We start from the raw sequence: 21492 nt of genomic DNA, 5'->3' as shown, positions 1-21492 counted from the left end.
GCCGCCCGCGTGCTGGTCTACGACGGGACCCCGGAGCGGGAGGCGGAGCCGGAGCGGGGCCGGGTGGGCCGCCTCCTGCACAAGTTCGACCCGCCCGCCCCCGTCTCCGTCCCCGTCCCCGCCCCCGCCCCCCGCCCGCAGGTGCCAAAGGCCGCCGCGCCCGCGCGCGCCCCCGCCCCCGCGCGCGCCCCCGCCCCCGCGCGCGCCCCCGCCCCCCCGCGCGCCCCCGCGCCCCCGGGCCCCTTCCTGCAAAGGACGGGCCGCAACTCGTTCACCGTGCACCCCCGCGGCCGCCCCGACGCCCCCGACCCGCCCGTCACCCTCATCGACGAGGCGGACCCCGCGCCCCCCGCCTACCGCCCGCACCCCCCGGACCCGCCCCGGGACGCCGCCGCCGCCGCCCTCCGCATCCTGGTGGTCGGGGGCTACCTGGCCCCCGCCAAGTCCTGCCTCGCCAAGACCAGGCCCGCCGGCACCAAGGTGACGCCCCCCGGGATGACGACGACGACGACGGGGGGAGCCGTTAGGCGCTTACTACGGGCCGGGCGCCGGGGGAGACGCGGGGGGCGCCGGGTGGGCCCGCGGGGGGGCTCCCGGGCTCCCTCCCCGTTTGCCGGACGAGGTCGCCGAGGCCCGGGGGAGGGAAGGGACCCGCCGGGGGTCACGCGTCCGCCGGGCGGAGCCGGGATTCGGACCCGCGACCCGGGACCCCCCGTCCCGCCGCGCCGCTTCTCCCCCGTCTTCCCGACGAGGCGACCGGGCCCCGGAGAAGAATGATAATAATGATGATGATAACGTCGGTATTCGTTAAGCGCTTACTACGTGCCGAGCACTGTTCTAAGCGCCGGGGGAGACACAGGGGAATCAGGTTGTCCCACGCGGGGCCCCCGGTCTTCGTCCCCCTTTGGCAGACGAGGGAACCGAGGCCCCGAGGAGTGAAGTGACTCGCCCACAGTCGCGTGGCCGAGCCGGGATTCGAACCCACGACCTCTGACTCCAAAGCCCGTGCTCTTTCCACCGAGCCAAGTCGCCCACGGTCGCGCGGCGGACGAGCGGCCGGGATTAGAACTCGGGTCCGCCCGGGCCCCGTCCGCCGGCCCGCGTCTCCCCTGGGGCTCCGTACGGCGCTCGGCCCGGGGAGCGCTCAGCGGGTAGCGCCACGGGGGCGTCTCTCCGGTCTCGGTCCCTAGAAGCCGGCGGGGGGTTCGGGGAGGAGGGGGGGGGGTCCCCGACCCTCCCCGGACGCCGGCGGGTCGGACGCCCGGATTCGGCGCGAGCGCCGTCGAGTCCCGCTTGGCCCGGCGCTTGGTCCGGCGTGCCGCGCTCCGGCGGGGCCGGGTGAACGGCGTCGATCGATTCCCCGTGGGGAAACGGGCGCCGAAATAGATCCCCGCCGGGGAAGCGACGGAGTTTAAAACGTCTGGGGAGGAGGGTCGGTGAGGACCCGGGCCTTGGGGGGGGGGGGGGGGGAGGGCGGCGGAGACCCGGCGGCTTAGGCGACGACGCGGGAACGTTGGAGCGACGGGACGGGAGGGGATGATGGTGGAATTTAAGTGCTTCCGGCCAGCCGGTCGTATTCATCGAGCGCCGGGCTGAGGTGGGAAGAGGGCGATACAGCGGACTGGTTCCCTGCCCGCCACGGACCTGGAGTCTAGGGGAGGGAGGGAGACGTTCATCAAAATAAATGAAACGAGAGATCGGGACGTAAGCGGTGCGGGCCCGGGAGGGGGGACGCAGAAAGGGAGCCAGTCGGCCCGAGAGAGGAGAGGACGGTGCGGTCGGGGAGGGCTCCTCGGAGGAGCCGGGCCTTCGGGAAGGCTCCGGAGGAGGGGGAGAGGAGCCGTCCGGGGGGTCGGCGGCCCGACGGGCGAGGCGGAGGCCCGGGGAGGAGGTCGGCCGGCGGCGGGGCAGCCAAGCGGCCCGGCTGGGTTGGGGGAGGAGAGCGGCGGGGACGGGGCGGCCGAGAGCACCGTACCGGCCGCCGCAGCGGAGCCGACGTGATCGGCTTGGACGCGGTCCAATAATAATGTTGGTATTTGTTAAGCGCTTACTACGTGCCGAGCACTGTTCTGAGCGCTGGGGTAGACATAGGGGAATCGGGCCGTCCCGCGTGGGGCTCACGGTCTTAATCCCCATTTTACAGTTGAGGGAACTGAGGCACCGAGAAGGGAAGTGCCTCGCCCACAGTCACACAGCCGACGAGTGGCAGAGCTGGGATTCGAACTCGTGAGCCCTGACCCCAAAGCCCGTGCTCTTGCCACTGAGCCACGCCGCTTCTCCATCGAATCCCCGGTCGGCGGCTGAGGGGACGGAGGCCCCGAGGTCACCGGCGGGGCCGCCGTCCGAAACCCCCCCCCCCCCCTCCCCCGCCGGCCGGGCCCGAGCTCCTTCCGTCAGGCCCTACCGCTTTCCCGGCCATGCGGGATCGCTCCGGGGAGGCTTCCCGGAGGAGATGTGATTTCAGAAGGAGGCGGGGAAGGGCCAGCCCCGCGGCGGGGGAGGGCGCGAAACCGACCCGGCTCGTCGGAGGGAGGTTTAGCGGGCCGGGGGGGGGGGCGGGGGGATCCCGGGGACCCGGCCTCGCCGCCTTTTCTTCTCAGCCTTCCCCTCCGTCTCCTCGCCGAGGTACGGCCCGACCGTCGGAACCGGGCTTGGGGAAGAGGAGAGAGGCCCGGACGGGGCGGAGTCTGGAGGGTGAGGAGAAGCGGCGAGGCTTAGGGGCAAGGGCCCGGGAGTCGGAGGGCGTGGGTGCCGATCCCGGCTCCGCTACTTCTCGGCTGCGAGACTCTGGGTAGATCGCTTCGCTTCTCCGGGCCTCGGTGACCTCGTCTGGAAAAGGGGGATGAAGCCCGCGAGCCCCACGTGGGTCGACCTGATGACCTCGCAGCCCCCCCGCCCGGCCCCCGGCGAGCGCTCAACAGACCCCGGCGTTCTTATTTGTCCCGGCGGAGAGGGGGAGGTGCCCGGAGCCTCGGCCGCGGGGATCAGCCCCAGCCGGCCGAATCGCCGGAAGCCCCGAGAGCGGGGAGGAACCGAGGCGTTAAGATCCGAGGGGGTCGGAGAGGATTTAGAGGGAGGCGCCCGGAGTCCTCGGCTCTGAGCGGGAGGAGGAGAGGTTCGGGGCCGGGAGGAGAGAGGCGGTGTGGTCTGGGGGAAAGAGCGAGGGTCTCGGGCGGCGAGGGGTCCCTCTGGACCGTCAGCTCGTCGTGTCGCTCCGTCGTCCTCTCCCAGGCAAAATCGCTTCGTTCGTTCATTCGGTAGTATTTGTGGAGCACTTACTGTATGGAGAGCGCTGCGCCAAGCGCTTGGAAGGTACGGTTCGGCAACGGAGAGAGGCAATCCCTGCCCAACAGTGGGCTCGCGGCCTGGAAGGGGGCAGACGGACAACAGGACGCGTAGACGACGGGCTTCGCTTCTCTGGTTCTCTCGTCCGAAGACTGGAGGTTTAATACCTGTCCTTCCTAGTTAGACCGCGAGCCCGACCACAGCCGGTCGTATTTATCGAGCGCCTGCCTTGCGCGGAGCGCTGGCCCGAGGGACAGACGTGAACAGACAGAGATGGACCTAAGTGCCGAGGGGCCGGGAGGGAGGATGGATAAAGGGAGCGGGTCAGGGTGATGCGGAAGGGGGTGGGAGAAGAGGAAAGGCGGGAAGGCCCCTCGGAGGAGTTGGGCCTCCGATGAGGCTCCGAAGGGGAGCGAGAGGCATTGCTGGAGATGAGGAGGGCGGCGAGAGGCCGGCGGTCAGGCGGGCGAGACGGAGGCCCCGCGAGTGGGTTGGCATTGGGGGGGGGGGGCCGGGGCAGAGCGTGCGGGCCGGCGGAGAGGAGGAGATCGGCGAGGCGGAGTCGGAGGGGGCGAGCTCCTTGCGCGCGCTTTAAAGCCGGCGGTGAGGAGTTGGCGTCGGACGCGATGGGCGACCCCCGGAGGGTCTCGGGGAGCGGGGAGACGTGGACTGAACGTTTCTGCGGGAAAACGATCCGGGCAGCAGAGGGAGGGACGGGCCGGGGTGGGGAGAGGCGGGAGGTTCGGCCAGGAGGCCGAGCCGGTCATCCAGGCGGGGGAGGAGAAGCGCTCCCAGCGACCCGGTGGCGGTTCGGACCGAGAGGAGGGGGTGGATTTCAGCGATGTCGGGAGGGCAGGACCGACGGGATTCGGCGACGGGTTGACTGCGTGGGCCCGCCTCTGTGGCTGAGACGTGGTAAACGCTTTAATCAGTGCCACGGTCATTCCTTTCCTGAAACGACTCGGGAAGGGAGTCGGTTTTCCGTCGTCGCCTCTGGCTTCGGGCCCCGCGCTCCGATGGGCTTCGGGACCCGCGTTGGGTGATAGTGTCTGTCGGACGCCCGGTGGGAACGACGCTCTACTCGGCGAGCGCCGGGGAAGTACGAAAGGAAGTGCCGTCCTCCAAGGAGCTCGTTCCCTAATCCCGGACACGGGCGTCGATACACAAAGGCAGGAGGAGCGCGGCTCGGCGGAAAGAGCGGGGGCTTCGGGGGGGGGGGGCCGGGGGGGGCGGGTTCTGGTCCCCGCTCCGTCCCTTGTCAGCCGGGTGACTCCGCGCAGGTCACTTCCCTTCTCTGTGCCTCCGTTACCCCCTCTGTAAAATGGGGATGAAGACTGTGAACCCCACGCGGGACAACCCGATGACCTCGTATCTCCCCCGGGCGCCCGGAGCAGTGCTTGGCGCATAGCGAGCGCTTGACGGATGCCATAAATCGGAGGAGGAGCTTAAAGTCTCCAGGATCGGGGAGAGGCTGGAGGCCCGGAGTCCAAAGGGGAGGCGGCGCTTCCTCAGTTTCTCCCAGTTCCTGAGCTCTTCCCCATCCTTGCCCTTGCCACTAGCTCCAGAAGCGGCGCGGCTTAGTGGGTAGAGCCCGGGTCTGGGGGTCAGAAGGACCTGGGTTCTAATCCCGGCCCCCCCCCCCCCCCCGCCGGCTTGTCTGCTGGGTGACCTGGGGCGAGTCGCTTCGCTTCTCTGGGCCTCAGCTCCCTCACCTGTAAAAAACGGGGGTGAGAACCGGGAGCCCCACGTGGGACGGGGTCCAACCTGACGACCCTGTATCTACCCCAGCGCTTGAGAAGCAGGGTGGCTCAGCGGAAAGAGCCCGGGCTTGGGAGTCGGAGGTCATGGGTTCCAATCCCGGCGCTGCCCCTTGTCAGCTGTGGGACTGTGGGCAAGTCACTTCCCTTCTCTGGGCCTCAGTGACCTCATCTGGAAAATGGGGATGAAGACTGTGAGCTCCACGTGGGACAACCTGATCGCCTTGTAGCCCCCAGCGCTTAGAACGGTGCTCTGCACCTAGTAGGCGCTTAACAGATACCCACATTGTGATTATTATTATCGAGGCAGCCTTGAATAGAAAGAAAGAAATGGAGCAGGCGGGCGGGGGAGAAGCTTGCGTGGCTTAGCGGAAAGAGGCCGGGCTTGGGAGTCAGAGGGTGGTGGGTTCTAATCCCGGCTCCGCCGCTTGTCCCCTGTGTTACTTTGGGCAAGTCACTTCACTTCTCTCTGCCTCAGTTACCTCATCCGTAAAAGGGGGCTGAAGGCTGTGAGCCCCAAGGGGGACAGCCTGATGATCTTGTATCTACCCCAGCGCTTAGAGCAGCGCTTAACAAATAGCGTCGTTATTTTTATCATCATTCCGACCTGCAGGCCCCGGGCTCTAGTCACTAGGCTGTGCCGCTTCTGACCCCGGGGTGCTCTCCGGGAACCGGCCGTTCCTCCGACCGACCTTCCGGGAAGTCCTCTGGTGCCCGGCCCAGCTGCCGCCTCGGCCGTTTCCCGTGGAGATGCGGTTGCCGTGACGTTGGGCGGCCGAGGGGCAGGCGGCCGGGTCGGGGGTGGGGGGGGGGCGGGCGGTCGGATCCCCCCCCCCCCCCGCCCCTTCCCGGTTCGGAAGCAGCGCGGCTCAAAGAGCGGGGGCCGGGAGTCGGAGGACCGGGCTCCTGATTCCGCCTCCGCCGCTTGCCCGCCGCCGGGGGACCCTGGGCAAGTCGCTTCACTTCCCTGGGGCTCCGTGGCCCCGTCTGGGAGGCGGGGATTCGATCCCGTCCTCCTTGGGCCGGGGACGGTGTGTCCAATCTGATGGTTTCGGGTCCACTCCGGTGCCTAGTATAGAATAAGGCCTTAAATATTATTATCGTCCGCCTTCTCCCGGAGCCGGCCTCCAGGGGTCCGGGAATTTCCCCACCTCCGGGGAGCGGAGGAGCAGGATCGAGGGGGAGGGGGCCGCTCTGTCGGGTTGCCCCGGGGCTGCCCCCGTCCCCTCCGTCGTCCCCCCCGCCCGCTCTCGTTCTCCGGTACGGGACGCCCCAGAGCAGTATCGGAGCGAGCTCCGCGTGCCTCCGTAGCCGCCCACCTCCGTTGTCTTTGAGCGGCCCGCACCCGACTAGAGCGCGGCTCTCCCATCGGGTCAGTCTCTGTCTTTCTCTTCCTCCTCTCTGCGGCTCTCGCATGTGTGTCTCCGTCTCCCCCTGCCTCCCTCCGCCTGTCTCTCTTACTCTCCGTCTTCTCTGGGTCCCTAGCCACCCCCCTCCCTTTGCGTTAAGCACTTTTTCTGTGCCGAGCACCGCTGGGAGCGCCGGGGGTAGATCCGGGGGCATCGGGTCAGACCCGGTCCCTGTCCCACCCGGGGCTCACGGCCTAAGAGCGGGGGAGAACCGGGATCGGATCCCCGGGCCCCGGACCAAGTCACCGAGGCCCAAGAACGTCCCTTGTACGCCAAGGACGTCCCATACGTAGCCTCCCTTATGCGTAGGCGTAGTCGAGAGCTACCCCGGACACCCACCTAAAGCCCCAACGGCCTTCGACCTCCCGCTTGCGTTCTTTCAGCCCAGCGTCCGGAGGGCGGATCCCTCAGGCAGCCGCCTCTGTCAGATCTCTGGGTTTCCCCCCTCGCCCTCTGGTGAATTTCGGTCCCGGTCTCATGGAGGGGGGTAAAGTTCCGGCCTCGGAGGGCCGGGACTCCCGCTCCGAGAGTCGGAGCCGATGGCCGTCTGGCGGGGAGCTGGCCCCCTGCCCCGAGGGGGAGCCGTCAGGCTGCTCGGCGGAGGGGACGGAGCGAAGGGGACGGACGGAGGAGCTCCTGATGATTTCCTTCCCTGTTCTCTCCCGCCGGATTAGCCCAACCCCCCGGGGTGGCTGAATCCCACCGCCCCTGGCTTGCCGGGTGGCCTTGGGCAAGTCGCTCGGTTGCTCTGCGCCCCCCCCCCCCCCCCCCCCCCGGGGTCTTCATCTGTAAAAGGGGGATGAAATAACCCATCCCCCTCCCCGTTAGACGACAGGGTCCGGCAGCGCGGCCTGGCGGATAGGGCGCGGGTCCCGGAGCCGGAAGGACCCGGGTTCTGATCCCGGCTCCGCCGGGTGGCCCTGGGCGAATCGCTCCTCTGGGCCTCAGTTCCCTCATCTGTACAGTGGGGATGAAGACCGGGAGCCCCATGTGGGACGGGGACCGTGTCCCGCCCGGTTAGCTCGCATCTACCCCGGCGCTTAGAACGGTGCTCGGCACATAGCACTTGTAGAGAAGCAGCCGGGCTCTGTGGAAAGAGCCCGGGCTCTGGAGTCAGAGGTCATGAGTTCGAATGCCGGCCCTGCCGCCTGTCAGCTGCCTGACTGTGGGCGAGTCACTTCACTTCTCTGGGCCTCAGTGACCTCATCTGTAAAATGGGGATGAAGACTGTGAGCCCCATGTGAGACCACCTGATTCCCCTATGTCTACCCCGGCGCTTAGAACGGTGCTCTGCACGTAGTAAGCGCTTAACGAATACCGACGTTATTATTATTAACAAATATCCTCATTATTATTATTGTTGTTATGATCTCGTATCTCTCCCAGTAAGGACATAGCGCTTAAGAAACACCCCAGTGATTACTTTGACGACGCTGACGTTCGCTGCCCCTCTCCCTTTGGAGACGGAGGAATTTCCGACCGAGGGAGTTGAGCGGATTAACCTGATTAACTTGTATCTAGCCCAGCGCTCGGTACAGTGCCTGGCACGTAGTAAGCGCTTACCAGGTACCGGGAACGACAGCAGCGACAAATTCCATTTCCCGGCGGGGAGAGCAGGAACAAAGAGGATATGATGAGAAGCAGTATGGCTTCGTTATGCTCGAGAAGCAGCGTGGCTCAGTGGAGCGAGCCCGGGCTCGGGAGTCAGCGGTCACGGGTTCGACTCCCCGCTCTGCCGCGTGTCTGCCTTGTGACCTCGGGCGAGTCGCTCGGCTTCTCCGGGCTTCGGTCACCTCATCGGCAAAATGATATTAAGACTGCGAGCTCCACGTGGGTCGAGGACCGTGTCCGGCCCCATCGACTTCCATCCGCCCCGGCGCCTAGAACGCGGCGGGCGCTTAGCGAGCACCCCTGTCATCGTTATCGTCATCGTCGTTATTGTCAAGGCATCTCTGAAAGCCTTTGTGCCAGCCACCTCGTTAAATGCCACAGTCGTGGCGAGATGGGCTGCTCCGACCCGGTTTCTGGCCCACCGTCGGAGAGGGAGGGAGGCCGGAGGTCTGCCCCCGTTTTGCAGGTGAGAAAACCGAGGCCCAGCGAGGTGGTGACTTGCCCGAGGTCACGCGGCAGGCCGGCGGCGGACCCCGGGGGGGGCGGTTCGGAAACCCACCCGCCCCCCCCACGAGCGGCCGGAAGCAGGTCAGGTTGGCATCGGGGCCCGGGTTTCCCCGCCTCTGCTCACTGCGTTCGGATTAGCGCCGGGCTCCCGGGCCGGAGCGGGCGGGGGAGGCCAGCGGCTAACACAATCCCAGCCTTTGTGCCCCCGACGGCGGCCGAACGGAAAACAGAAATCTCTTTCGGAAGCGGCCGGGAGGCGGGAAGAGGCGAGGCGGGCGGGCCGGGCCCCGTTTGGCCGGTCTCCGGTTCCTCCCCCTCTCCCGAGGGAGGCGAGGCTCTACTTGCGGCAGCGGGCCCCGGACCGGCGGTCGAGCGGGGAAGATTGGTCGGTCAGTGGCGTCTATTAATAATAAAAATAAGAAGAAGAAATGGTACTGGTTGAGCCCCGTTCTCGGGTAGATACGAGGCGGCCGGGTTGTCCCCCGCGGGGCTCCCGGTCCTCATCCCCATTTTCCCGACGCGGGAACCGAGGCCCAGAGAAGCGAAGTGGCCGGCCCGAGGGCCCCTCGGCGGACAGGTGGCGGAGCCGGGATCGGAACCCACGACCTCTGACTCCCGAGCCCGGCCTCGTTCCGCTAAGCCGCGCTGCCTCTCTGATGGAGCGCTCGCGGCCGGCCGCGACGCTTGGAGAGGACCGATGGGCACGTTCCTTGTCCGCAAGGAATTTCCAGTCGAGCCGGGGAGACGGATACGAAACTAAACACTAGTGATGGTATTCGTTGAGCGCTGACTGGGTGCCGGGCGCACGGGGTGAGGTACAGGGTCGTCGCACGTGGGGCTCACCGTCTTCCTCCCCTTCTTCTCGACTAACCGCCCGGGAGAGAACAACGTGACGGGACAGCAGACGCACGGGGAGCTTACAGTCCCTTACAGGGACGCTCCCCCGCCAACTCCTCCAAGAGGCCTTCCCGGACTAAACCCCCCCCCCCCCCCATCTCCCACTCCCCTCTGCGTTGCCCCGGCCTCAGGAAGCGGACGGCCTCGGCGGGGAGGCCGATGATAAAATCGAATCCTGATAAGCGACGGGGCAGAGTATCAGGAAGCGGGGCCGAGGGTGGGGTGACGGTCGACTGCTGCAGAGGGTTCGGACCTAAGGGCCTCGGTGACCCAGAAGGGAGAGGGAGTAGACGAGGTGACGGCTCGGTCGGGGAAGGCTTCTTGGAGGAGGTGGGACTTGAGTACGACTTTGAATCGGTCCGCCAGAGGCATTTAATAATAATGGTATTCATCCGGTAGCATTTATTGAGCGCTCGCTCCGTGCAGAGCACTGGACCGAGCGCTTGGAGCGGACAGTTCGGCAACAGAAAGCGCGGCGACGGGCTCACAGTCTAATCGGGGGGGGGGGGGGGGGTGCTTATTAGGGGCTAAACACCGGGGTAGATACAAGGCCATCGGGTTGTCCCACGCGGGGCTCGCGGTCTCCTCGTCCCCGTTTTCCGGAAGAGGCATCCGAGGCACGGGGAAGGGAGGCGGCCGCCGAGCGGCGGAGCCGGGATCGGAACCCACGCCCTCTGACTCCCGAGCCCGGCCTCTTGCCGCCGAGCCACGCCGCTTCTGCTGCTTCTTGGGCGCCGGCCGTGGGCGGAGAAGCAGCGTGGCTCAGTGGAAAGAGCCCGGGCTTCGCAGTCAGAGGTCATGAGTTCGCCTCCCGGCTCTGCCGCTCGTCGGCTGTGGGACTGTGGGCGAGTCACTTAACTTCTCTGGGCCTCAGTTCCCTCATCTGGAAAGCGGGCATTAACAGCGTGTGAGCCCCGCTTGGGACAACCTGACGACCCTGTATCTCCCCCAGCGCTTAGAGCGGCGCTCGGCACCTAGTGAGCGCTTAACCAATACCAACGTTGTTATTATCACTAAGCGCTCGGGAGAGTACGGTACGCCAGAGTTCCCCGGCCGCGACGAGCCCCCGGCCGAGAGGGGGAGGCCGACGTTCACTGTGAATAGATCATTAGTAATTGGTCACTTAAAGGGACGCCGAGGGTGAAGAGCGAATGCCCGAAGGTCCCACATGCGAGAGAGAAGACGGGGAGAGCGGGGGGGGGGGGGGGGTCTGGCGGATTCGAGGGGGAGGGGAGTTGATGACCAGGCCAGAGGGCAGGAGGTGGGCGAGAGGTCGGCGGCGAGATAGAGGAGACGGACGGACGGGGTGAAGGTTGGCGCCAGAGGAGCGAAGCGTGCGGGTTGGAATAGGAGAGCGGCCCGTCGGAGGTGACGGAAGGCTTTAAAGCGGGTTTCCGTTGGTGGAGGCGGGCGGGCGACCGCCGATGTTGATGACGATCGCGGCGATTGCCGGGCGCTTACTCTGTGCCGGGCACCGAGCCCCGGGACGGACGCAAGCAGATCGGGTCGGACAGGGGAGGCTTGCGGAGCGGGGAGAAGTGGACCGACTCATTCTTAGGCGAAAACGGCCCCGGGCGGCAGAGTGAAATGAGGCCTGGGGTTCGGGGAGAGGCAGGGAGGTCCAGCGAGGAGGCCGATACGGTCATCACGGCGGGGGGGGGGGGCTGGCAACTTGGATGGAGGGGACGCGAAGCTTTCTAGGGCCGCTAGTTGAGTGGTTCTTCGAACTCCTCTTAAGCAGCACGGCGAGGCGGACGGAGCCCGGGCCCGGGGGTCGGAGGGGTCGCGGGTTCTAAGCCCGGCTCCGCCGCCCGACTGCCGCGTGGCCTTGGACGGGTGACTTCACGTCTCCGCGCCTCAGTGATCTCATCTGGAGAATGGGGGTCGAGACTGTGAGCCCCACGTGGAACGGGGACTGGGTCCAACCTGATTCTGGTACAGTGCCAGGCGCATAGAAAGCACTTAGCAAGTACGTTATTCTCATTTGAAAAAGAGGCCCGAGAAGCAGCGTGAGCTAAGGGAAAGAGCCCGGGCCCGGGAGTCAGCGGCCCTGGGTTCTAACGCCGCCTCCGTCACCCGCCCGCCGGGTGAGCCTGGCTTCTCCGGCCGGCCAGTTCCTCCTCCGAAGAAATGGGGGATTCGACCCCCTCCCTCCCCCCGCTCCAGCGACTCTGTCCGACCCGCGTATCTCGCGTCCGCCCCAGCGCTTCGTTGGGGGGCCCGGCACCCGACGGGCACTCGGCGCACCCCGCCCCCGCGGGTAGCGTGGCGATGGTGGCGAGGTGACGAGGTTGGTGATTAACCACAGGCAGGGAAGCGGCCGGGCTGACTCACCGCAGGGTCGGGTCCGCCCCATCGCCGCCCTCCCGCTCCCGGAAACCTGAGCTCGCTTCCGCCTTCGGCACCTGGGGCAGGTCCAGGGCGGGAGAGTTGGGGGAATCCACGCGGGGGGAGGGGACGCGCCTGGGTGCCCGCTCCTTCCTCCCGTTGTACGAGCGACTTCCTCCCCCGGGCCCGGCCTCCGATCCGGGGGCGGCCTCCACGTCCCCCCGCCCGCGGCCGTCGGAGAAGCAGCGCGGCGGAGCTGGGTTCTAATCCCGGCTCCGCCGCGTATCTGCCGGGCGCCCCCCGGGCCTCAGCGCCCTCATCTGGAAGATGGGGCTGGAGCCCGTGAGCCCCACGTGGGACGGGGACCGTGTCCAACCCGAGTGGCTTGTATCCACTCCGGCGCTCAGTAGAGTGCCTGGCCCGAAGTAAGCGCGTGAAGATGCCGCCACCTCTGTCTTATCCTCCTCACTATCCACGTGGTGCTCGCGGTCTCAACCCCCTTATGACAAAGGAGGGAACTGAGGGGCGAAGCGACTTGCCCGGAGTCACAGGGTCGACAAGTGGCGGAGCCGGGATTAGAACCCGGGTCCTAGCCGCTAGGCCAAGCTGCTTCCCAGAAGGCCTGCTGCCTCGGGGCCGGGGTTCCGGGGACGGTTCCGGTCGGCCGGAGCCCCCGGCGACGGGCCCGGGCCCGCCCTCCCGGCCGAGCTCTGGCCGGGCAGATGGCCGCCCTCCCCCGCCGCCGCTGGGCTCAGCCGGACGACGTTTCGCTCACGCGGGGGGGATCGGGGCCGCTGCCGGGGCCGAGCTCCTTCCCCGCGGAGAGCGAGGCGGCCGGGCCGGCTTAACCCCGACCCCGGCGGCCGGGGAGGCCCGAGGCCTTAAGGAGATCAACTCCTCGGTCGAGTGGGACCGGAAGACCGGACGACGTCCCCTGAGGTCACCCTGGTGCCGCCACCCAATACTAACGATGGTATTTGTTGAGCGCTTACTATGTGCCGGCCGCCGTTCCAAGCGCCGGGGTAGATCCAGCGGAATCGGGTGGTCCGAGTGAGCGCTCGACAAATACCGCCGTCGTCATTATGAATTAGTGGTAGAGACTGAATGTGCGGTGGCGAGAGATGACGAGGTCGAGCGTGGGTCCAGATTGGGGGGGGGGGGGGCGCGGGGGAACGAGGGGGGGTGGAGCGGGAAGCCAGCGGAGTTGAGGAGTGGTAGAAGGCGGTCAGCGGAAGGGTCGTCGGGGACGTCTGGGTCGATGTTGAAGTCGTCTAGGGGCAGTGCAGGCGTGGAGCGAGAGAAGAGGAAGCGAGGAAGGGATCAAAAGGGTTCAAGAAGTTGGAGGTGGGACGTGGGGGACGGAAGATGACCGTTACTGGAATCCGGAGTGGGCGGACGATACGGGAAAGGGAAAGCAAGGAACGGGGCCGGTGGGGAGCGAGAAGGCAGCCAACACCTCCTCCTTCCCTCGTTCGTTCATTCTTTCGATCGTATTAATTGAGCGCTTACAGTGAGTGGGCGGAGCACCGGGGAGGTCCAAAACAACAACGGATGGTGACATTCCCTGCCGACGGCAAGCTCGCGGTCTGGCCGGGGGGAACAGACGTCGATACAGATAAGCCCAGTGACAGATGGGTACATCGGCGGTGTGGGGCCGGGACGGGGGGGGGGAAGAGAAAAGGGAGCGGGTCGGGGCGACGCAGAAGGGAGCGGGAGATGAGGGAAAGCGGGGCTTAGGGAAGGCCTCCTGGAGGAGACGGGCCTTCGATAAGGCTCTGAAGGGGAGGGGAATCGTCTGTGGGATCGGAGGAGGGAGGGCGATCCGGGCCGGAGGCGGGACGCGGGTCGGCGGCCGGACGGGCGAGGCGGAGGCCCGGGGAGGAAGTGAGCGGCGGAAGGGGAGCGGAGGGTGCGGGCTGGGATGGAGAAGGAGAGAAGGGAGGCCAGGGGATGGACGACGGCTTTAAAGCCCACGGCGAGGGGTTTTCGTTCGCCACGGAGGTGGATGGGCAACCACCGGAGATTTTTAAAAGGAGGGGGGTGACTCGCCCTGAACGGTTTTGTAGAAAGATGATCCGGGCAGCAGAGTGAAGTATGGACTGGAGCGGGCAGGAGGTTGGGAGGTCAGCGGGGAGGCTGACGCGGTCACCGTCTGAGTCTGGGGGGCTCGGAGAAGAAGAGGCCCCCTCCGGAGAGAGCAGCAGGGGAGACCAGATCGTATGGGGAGAGCCAGGTGTCGGGGATGGCGGGTAGAGCGAGCCCGATGCCAGGGCCCTGGGCCGCGGGCGCCGTTTGAGGGCCCGTGCCGGGTCCATCTGTTGCGGGCAGAGACCGAGGTTCTTGTGTCGGGGTGGGCACGGCCTCTCCGGAGTCCTCGGGCGCAAGGAGTCCGCCTCGTCCGGACGGGAGCCGGGGGGAGGTCGGCCGAAGCTTCGGGCGGCGGCCGGGGTGGGAACGCGGTCCGGGAATCCAGCCAGCGGCTCAGCCTGCCGGAGGGAGAAACTGAGGCCGAGCGGGTGACCGAAGCCATCCGGCCTGCGGTTGGAAGGCAGTGGGCCAAGGGAGCCGAGCTCGGGAAGCAGCGTGGCGTACCGGGTAGAGCCCGGGCCTGGGAGTCGGAAGGTTATGGGTTCTAGTCCCGGCTCCGCCACTTGCCTGCTGTGTGACCTTGGGCAAGTCACTTCACTTCCGTGCCTCAATTCCCTCATCTGTAAAATGGGAACTAAGACTGTGAGCCCCATGTGGGACAGGGACCGTGTCCAACCCGATTTGCTTGTATCCCCCCCCCCCCCAGCGCTTAGTACGGTGACCGGCACATAACGAGCGCTTAACAGATACCAAAATTATTATTATTATCGTCCAGCCCTCCCGGTGTAATGAGGTTCTAGTGTAGTCACAGATCTTTCCAGGAAAGTACAATCTCGCACAACAGTCAAAGGTCAGTCAAGCATTCGGTCGCTATATAAGTACAACTCTTGCTTAGTGGTAAGGAAATTTGGGGTTTTTTTTTTTTTGATAATTACGTGTTTACTATATGCCAGGCACCGGGGTAGATAAAAGCTAATTGGGTTGGGCACAGTCAGTGTCCCACATGGGGTTCACAATCTTCATCCCCATTTTGCAGAGGAGGACACTGAGAAAGAGGGGAAGTAAGGGGAAGCATAGCCAGGATTAGAACCCAGGTCCACCAGGCCACGCTCACTGTGTGCCAGGCACCGTACTAAGCACTGGGGTAGCTACAAGTTAATCAAGCGGGACACAGTCCCCGTCCCACGCGGGGCTCACGCGCTTAATCCCCCTTCGGTAGAGGAGGCGACGGGGACACGGGGGTAGTGAAGTGACTTGCCCAAGGTCACGCAGCGGACAGGCGGCGGAGCGGGGATTAGAATCCGCTCCTCCGATCTGGCCCCGGGCCCCGGGCTCTAGCCACCGGGCCATGCCGCTTCTCGGGCGGAGAAGAGCGGGTGCGTACTGGCCGGTCGGCGTCGGGCACCGTGAGGTGTCTCTCCGGACTTTGGACGTCTGCCCTCTCTCCCCTTGACAATTCCCGCTCATCTGGAAAAAACCCACCCGAGCCGGGGGTCTCGGAGAGAGGGAGGGTCCCATCTGCCCGCTCCTCGCCGCGTTATTGGCCGGGCAGGCTCGGGTCGGCTCGAGGGAGGTTCGAGAAGCGGCACGGGATGGGGCCCGGGCGTCAGAGGGTCACGGGTCCCAATCCCCGCTCCGCCACTCGTCTGCTGGGTGACCTCGGGCAAGTCGCTTCACTCCTCTGGGCCTCGGTGACCTCCCCTGGAAAATGGGGGTTGAGACGGTGAGCCCCACGGGGGACGGGGACGACCGTGTCCGACGATTGGCCTGCGTCCGCTCCAGCGCTTAGGACCGTGCCTGGCCCGACGTAAGCGCTTAACAAACGCCAACGTTATCATTGTTATTAACAAGTGCCAGAATTATTAAGGAAGCGGGAAGAACGGCTGTTGACACGGGCCCGAGGGGGATACCGGGGTTTTTCCAGCCCTCTGCCCTCATTCCACGCTGCCGTGGCAGCGGGGATCCCCATCCCGGTCACCTCGGAGCTGGGCGTCCCGAATCCCGTTCCGCGTTGAGCCGGGCGGGGCTGAGTCGTGGCCCTTGCCCCCCGAGCGGAGTCCGCGGGCCTGGGGAGGGCCGGGGGGAGGGCCAGGAGAAGGCCCGAGCTGGCTCCCCGCCACTCCCCAGCCTGGGGCCTCCTCACAAAGCCGGGCCCTGACCCAGACCTCCCCAGGTTCGCCCGGCGAGCCCGTGCCCGCGGCTTCGGGGCGCGGGGACCGGCCCCATTCCTCGGTGGGTGTGTCCGCCCGGGCCCCAAGGGAGGGGGAGACCGGCTGGCCCGGGGAAGGCTCTGGGGGCTCGCCGGCCCTGAGGCTAGATCATCCATTCATTCAGTCGCATTTATTGAGCGCTTACTGTGTGCAGAACACTGTACTAAGCCCTCGGGAAAGTACATTTTAGCCATAGAGACAGTCCCCGCCCGCAACGGGCTCTGGGTCCGGGGAAGGGGGTTAAGTGACCGCTTGTTTTCTGGGAGTAGCCTCGGTTCCCGGGCGCCGTGGCTTCTGGCCAATGGGCCCGCCCTCTGGGCCTCCCCTCGGCCCCCCCCAAGGCGGGGGCGGGAGGTCACGCGGTCCATCCCCCCAGCCTCCGCCTCGCTTCCCTGACCCCCTCAAGGACCTCTGGTGTTTGCCCAGCCCCCTCGTCGAACAGGAAGTCCTCTCCATCGACTTCAAAGCGGTCGGGCCCCTCGCCCCCTCCTCCCTCACCTCGCCGCCCTCCTTCTCCAACCCAGCCCGCGCACTCCGCTCCTCTAATGCCAACCTTCTCACTGTCCCTCCATCTCATCTATCTGGCCACCGACCTCTCGCCCGCGTCCCACCTCTGGCCCGGAACGCCTTCCCTCCTCAAATCCGACAGACGGTGTCTCCCCCCCCCCCCCCCCCCCCCCGCCGGTTTAAAGCCTTATCGAAGGCCCATCTCCTCCAAGAGGCCCTCCCTGACTGCGCCCTCCTCTCCTCCCGCTCCCTTCCGCGTCGTCCTGACTCCATTCATTCCCTCGTCCCAGCCCCGCACCACCCGAGTCCGCACCTGTCATTTATTTATTTCTGTTAATATCCACCTCCCCCTCTAGACCGTAAACTAACCGTGGGCAGGGAATGTGTCCGTTTCACCGTCCTCTCCCCAGCGCTTACAGTCCGGCGCCCCGCACGCTGTAAGCGCTCAATAGATACGACCGACTGACCCTCCGAGGCGGCCCCCCGATTTCTGACCGTGCCCCCTGGTTTCCAGATGAAGATTTCGTTCAACGAGAAGAGCCTGGAGACCACGTTCGAATACCCCTCCGAGAACTCGCTGGGTCAAGATGCCAACGGGCAGGCATCCGGCTCCGACGAGGAAGACGAAGAGGAGGAGAAGAGCTTGACTCTGATCCTCCCTCGGGCGACTTTCGCAAACAGCTCTGGGTCGGACGGCGCTTCCCACCCCCCCGAATTAAACTCAGGTAAAGAGGGAGGGGGCTGGCGGGAGGGAGGGGACTCCAGGGGCCACAGTTTTCCTCTCCCCCCTCAGCTATAATAATCATAATAATAATAAATAATGATAAAGTGTTGTCAAGCGCCTACTATGTGCCCAGCACCGTTCTAAGCGCCGGGGGAGATACGAGGTCAGCTCTCAAGTTAGCCAGGTGGGTCGAGGGCTACTGTCAATCTCCGACCCTTGGGGCCTGAAGGTGAGGCTGCTCTCCCGCCCTCCCACCTGCTAATAGTAATAAAAATAATGGTGGTATTTGTTAAGCCCTTACCGTGTGCCCAGCACTGTTCTAAGCGCTGGGGTAGATACAAGATCATCAGGTCGTCCCACCTGGGGCTCACAGTCTTCCCATTTGACAGATGAGGTCACTGAGGCACAGAGAAGTGCTAGATTCCTCTAGACTGGAAGCTCCTCGTGGGCAGGGAACATATCTACTTCCTCTGTTGGAGCGGACCCCCCCCCCCCCCAAGCGCTCAGTACAGCACGCAGCAAGCGCTCAATGAATACCACTGATTGAGCGGAAGCTCCTTGGGGACGGAAAACGCGGCCTCCCCCTCTGCTGTACTGGACTCTCCCGAGCATTCAGTACAGTGCCCTGCCTGCAGAAAGCACTCTGTAAATACCGTAGATGACTGATTGACTATAAGCTCCTCGGGGACAAGGGAATGTGTCTTCCAGCTCTGTTGTAGTGGACTCTCCCAAGCGCTTAGCACAGTGTTCCGTGAGTACCATTCGTTCGGTCGTTGACTTAGCGACCGGAAGCTGTTCGTGGACAGGGAACGCCTCTTCCCCCCCCCCCTCTGTTGTACTAGACGCTCCCAACCGCTTAGGACAGTGCTCCGCGCACAGTAGTGCTCACTGAATGCCACTGATGATAACGTTGGCATTTTCTAAGCGCTTACTATGCGCAGAGCACTGTTCTGAGCGCTGGGGTCGATACAGGGTAATCAGGTTGGCCCACGTGAGGCTCACCGTCTTGATCCCCGTTTTCCGGATGAGGTCACTGAGGCCCGGAGAAGTGAAGCGACTCGCCCACAGTCCCACAGCTGACGAGTGGCAGGGCCGGGAGTCGAACCCGTGACCTCTGACTCCCAAGCCCGGGCTGTTTCCACTGAGCCGGATTGATTGACCGGAAGCTCCTCGTGGACGGGAGATGTGTCTTCCACCCCTGGTGTAGAGGACTCTCCCAAGGTCCTCCCTCTGCACGCAGTAAGCGCTCGGTAAATACCAGTAACTGGCGGCCGGCCTTGCCGAGGGCTGGTTGGTCCGGGAATTGCTGAGCTCCCCGGCCGGCTCAGTCCTGTTCCGGTGTCCCACTTCCCTCTGGTTGTTTGTGCTGTGACTGTTGTTTTGAAAATGGTTATTTGTTGACCGCTAATTAGGGGCCAGGCACCGTACTGAGCTCCGAGGCACATACCCGTCGATCAGGTTGGAACCGGTCCCTGTCCCACATGGGGCTCGCCGTTTTCATCCCCATTTTCCAGATGAGGTGACCGAGGCCCAGAAGCGACTCGTCCAAGGTCACTCAGCAGACAAGGGGTGGAGCCGGGATTAGAACCGTCAGTCGACGGTAGTTACTGAGCGCTCGCTGGGCGCCGAACACTGTGCCGAGCGCTCGGGAGGGTTGGACAGTATTATTTATCCAATGATACAATTGTTATACAATATAATAATACAATAATAATCATAATACAGTAATACAGTTGTTATACAATGCAAATACAATTATTTGTCCAGTGATACAATACAGTTATTTGTCCAAAAATACAGTCCAATACTCGGACAGTAAACGGGCACTTCCCTGGCCACGACGAGCTTACGGTCCGAAGGCGGGGGGAGACGGACCCGAAGGGAGAGAAATGAATGCGAGATACGGACACAAGTGCGTATGTGATTAAAGGGGGGATGATTAAAGGGAGCGAGTCAGGGCGACGCGGACTCCGCTTCTCCCCAGGTTTGTCCAGTTACACCCCCAAGCACTCAGGGAAGTTCGACAAGTGGCGAGTGCGGACGTTTGAGGAGAGTCTCGTGGAGACGAGGGAGGAATCCTCCGCGGAGCCCCCCGGGAGGGAAGTGATGGTAAGAATTCCCATCCCATTCCGCCCATCCCGTCCTCCCCGTCTCCCAAAGCTACCGGAGGGGTTGGTGGAGAAGCCCCGAGCCCCACCCAGCCCTGATCGTGTTCATTCCGGTACTCGTTAAGCGCTTGCTCTGTGCCGAGCACTGTTCTAAGCGCTGGGGTAGATCCGGGTTAATCGGGCTGGACACAGTCGCTGTCCCGCATGGGCCTCGCGGCCTTTATCCCCATTTCCCAGATGAGGGAACTGAGGCCCGGAGAAGCGAAGGGACTTGCCTACGGTTAGACGGCGGACACGTGGCGGAGCCGGGATTAGAATTCCGGTCCTTCTGCCTCCCTGCCCCGGGCTCTACCCACTAGGCCACCGGCCGGGGCCGTACATGTCCCGGGGGCCGCCCGCGGACGAGGATACCGGAGGGGCCGGTTGCGGGGAGCCCGGCCGAGCCTGGCTCGGGGCCAACAGCCGCTCGTATGGGCATCCCCGTGATCCCAGTGGGATACAGAGAGGGTCAGAGGAGCAGCGTGGCTCAGCGGCAAGAGCCCGGGCTTTGGAGTCGGAGGTCACGGCTTCCGATCCCGGCTCTGCCCCTTGTCAGCTGTGTGACCGTGGGCGAGTCACTTCACTTCTCTGGGCCTCAGTTCCCTCCTCTGGAAAATGGGGATGAAGACGGCGAGCCCCACGTGGGACAACCCGATTCCCCTGTGTCCAAGCCAGCGCTTAGAACGGTGCTCTGCGCGTAGTAAGCGCTTAACAGATAGCAACCTTATTATTACAGAGAAGGGCAGGACTGACTCTTTCTCTTCTTCCACCCCTCCACCCTTCCCTCTCCCTCCTTCTGTCTCCCTCTCCTTCTCTCCCTTCCTCCCTTTCCCCTCTCTTCCATTCCCAGCTCACCCCAGCCAGCCCGAATGACCTCTCGGACTTCCGCAGCGAGCCCGCCCTCTACTTCTGACGGCCGGGGGGGAAACGCGGCGGGCGAGACGCCCGCCCACCAGCCGGAGGCCCCGCCGGGCCCGCTCTGCACACCCCACCCACCCCTCCTCAGAGCCTGACCATCGCCTGTCGGGAGAGGGGGAAGGGGCGGGCCGGCGCTCATCCGTCTAGACGTCGGGCCGCCGGGGCCGTGCCTTCGGCCCGGGGGGGGGCCGAAGTCATCCCGGACGGGCCTTTCCCCACGTCCTTCGCCGTCACCTAGACGTTCACCCGAAACGGTTCCCGTCAGGGGGAGCCAGCCGAGTTTCCTCTCCGGCTCCAGGCCTGCCGTGCCTTCGTTCCCGGAGTCCCGGCTGACCGCGGGCCCCGGGGGGCCGGAGCGGGGACCCGTCCGGAGGCCGAGACCGGACCTCCGGCCTCCTCACGGCGGTCCAGGCGGGAAGCCCTGCTCGGTTTGGCCGGGGTCGGAGGGCGCCGCCACGGAGAGCTGCCCTCTTCCTTCCCCTACCGTGGAGATGCCAGCCCGGGGCGGGGGGAGGCCCGCCCCGTTCCCGCTCCCCGGGGCTGCGGACGGAGAACCCCCCCCCCCCCCCCCGTTTTTCCCGGCTTCCGTGTCAAACGGCCCTCTCTGGGGACGGACGTCCCCGGCCACCTCCGTGCTCCGCAGCTGACCCGAACCTCTCTCCCTCCTCGGCTCCCGGCCCGGACCCCCCACCCGGCCCCAGGCGGGGGTCCCCCGAGACGTCGGCCGGGGGCCCGCGAGCCCCGAGGGGGCCGCTGGTCTCCGCCTGCCGGGCCCGCCGCAGGCCTCCGGCTCTGCCTCGCTGCCGGGACCCGCTCCGGGGCCCCGGCTCTGGATCCGGGAATGATTGGGAAAGAAAAAGGGGATCGGGAGGGAGGGGGTCGGCCCCACGAATCGGTGACGCTGCGGGGGCTGTGATCAGCACTGTTGATTTTTGTAATTCTTTTCCAAATGCTCTTTTCACCGTCTGTCAACGGGACCTAATAAATGGCACAAGACAAATTCCGGCACTGGATTCTGTCTCGCTCCACGACCCCCTTCTTTAAATAGTAATAATAATCGTGGTTTTTGTTAAGCGCTTACTATGTGCCAGACACCGTACTGAG

At 65.2% G+C, this 21492-nt stretch overlaps 1 protein-coding gene across 1 annotated transcript; it reads left to right on the top strand.

The window, feature by feature from the left end:
• Window positions 1-221: 221 nt before the first annotated feature.
• Window positions 222-21401, top strand: TPRN (taperin). Its single transcript, XM_039910697.1, has 4 exons — window positions 222-480; window positions 17114-17324; window positions 19308-19432; window positions 20321-21401. Exons 2-4 carry the CDS (start codon window positions 17114-17116, stop codon window positions 20381-20383), a joined length of 399 nt encoding a protein of 132 aa, XP_039766631.1. The 5' UTR covers window positions 222-480; the 3' UTR covers window positions 20384-21401.
• The last annotated feature ends 91 nt before the right edge of the window (window positions 21402-21492 follow it).

The sequence above is a fragment of the Ornithorhynchus anatinus genome, chromosome X4 (assembly GCF_004115215.2).
Source record: "Ornithorhynchus anatinus isolate Pmale09 chromosome X4, mOrnAna1.pri.v4, whole genome shotgun sequence".
Lineage (NCBI taxonomy): Eukaryota > Metazoa > Chordata > Mammalia > Monotremata > Ornithorhynchidae > Ornithorhynchus > Ornithorhynchus anatinus.
The sequence above is the reverse complement of the archived record's forward strand: the minus strand, read 5'-3'. Positions and strand labels throughout refer to the sequence as shown.

Excerpts from the sequence above, each read along its gene's own strand:
- TPRN (XM_039910697.1), top strand. The coding sequence starts at position 17,114 with ATGAAGATTTCGTTCAACGAGAAGAGCCTGGAGACCACGTTCGAATAC. Across the intron at positions 17,325-19,307 it reads CCCCCCCGAATTAAACTCAG|GTTTGTCCAGTTACACCCCC; the intron begins GTAAAGAGGGAG and ends GCTTCTCCCCAG. Across the intron at positions 19,433-20,320 it reads CCCCCGGGAGGGAAGTGATG|CTCACCCCAGCCAGCCCGAA; the intron begins GTAAGAATTCCC and ends TTCCATTCCCAG.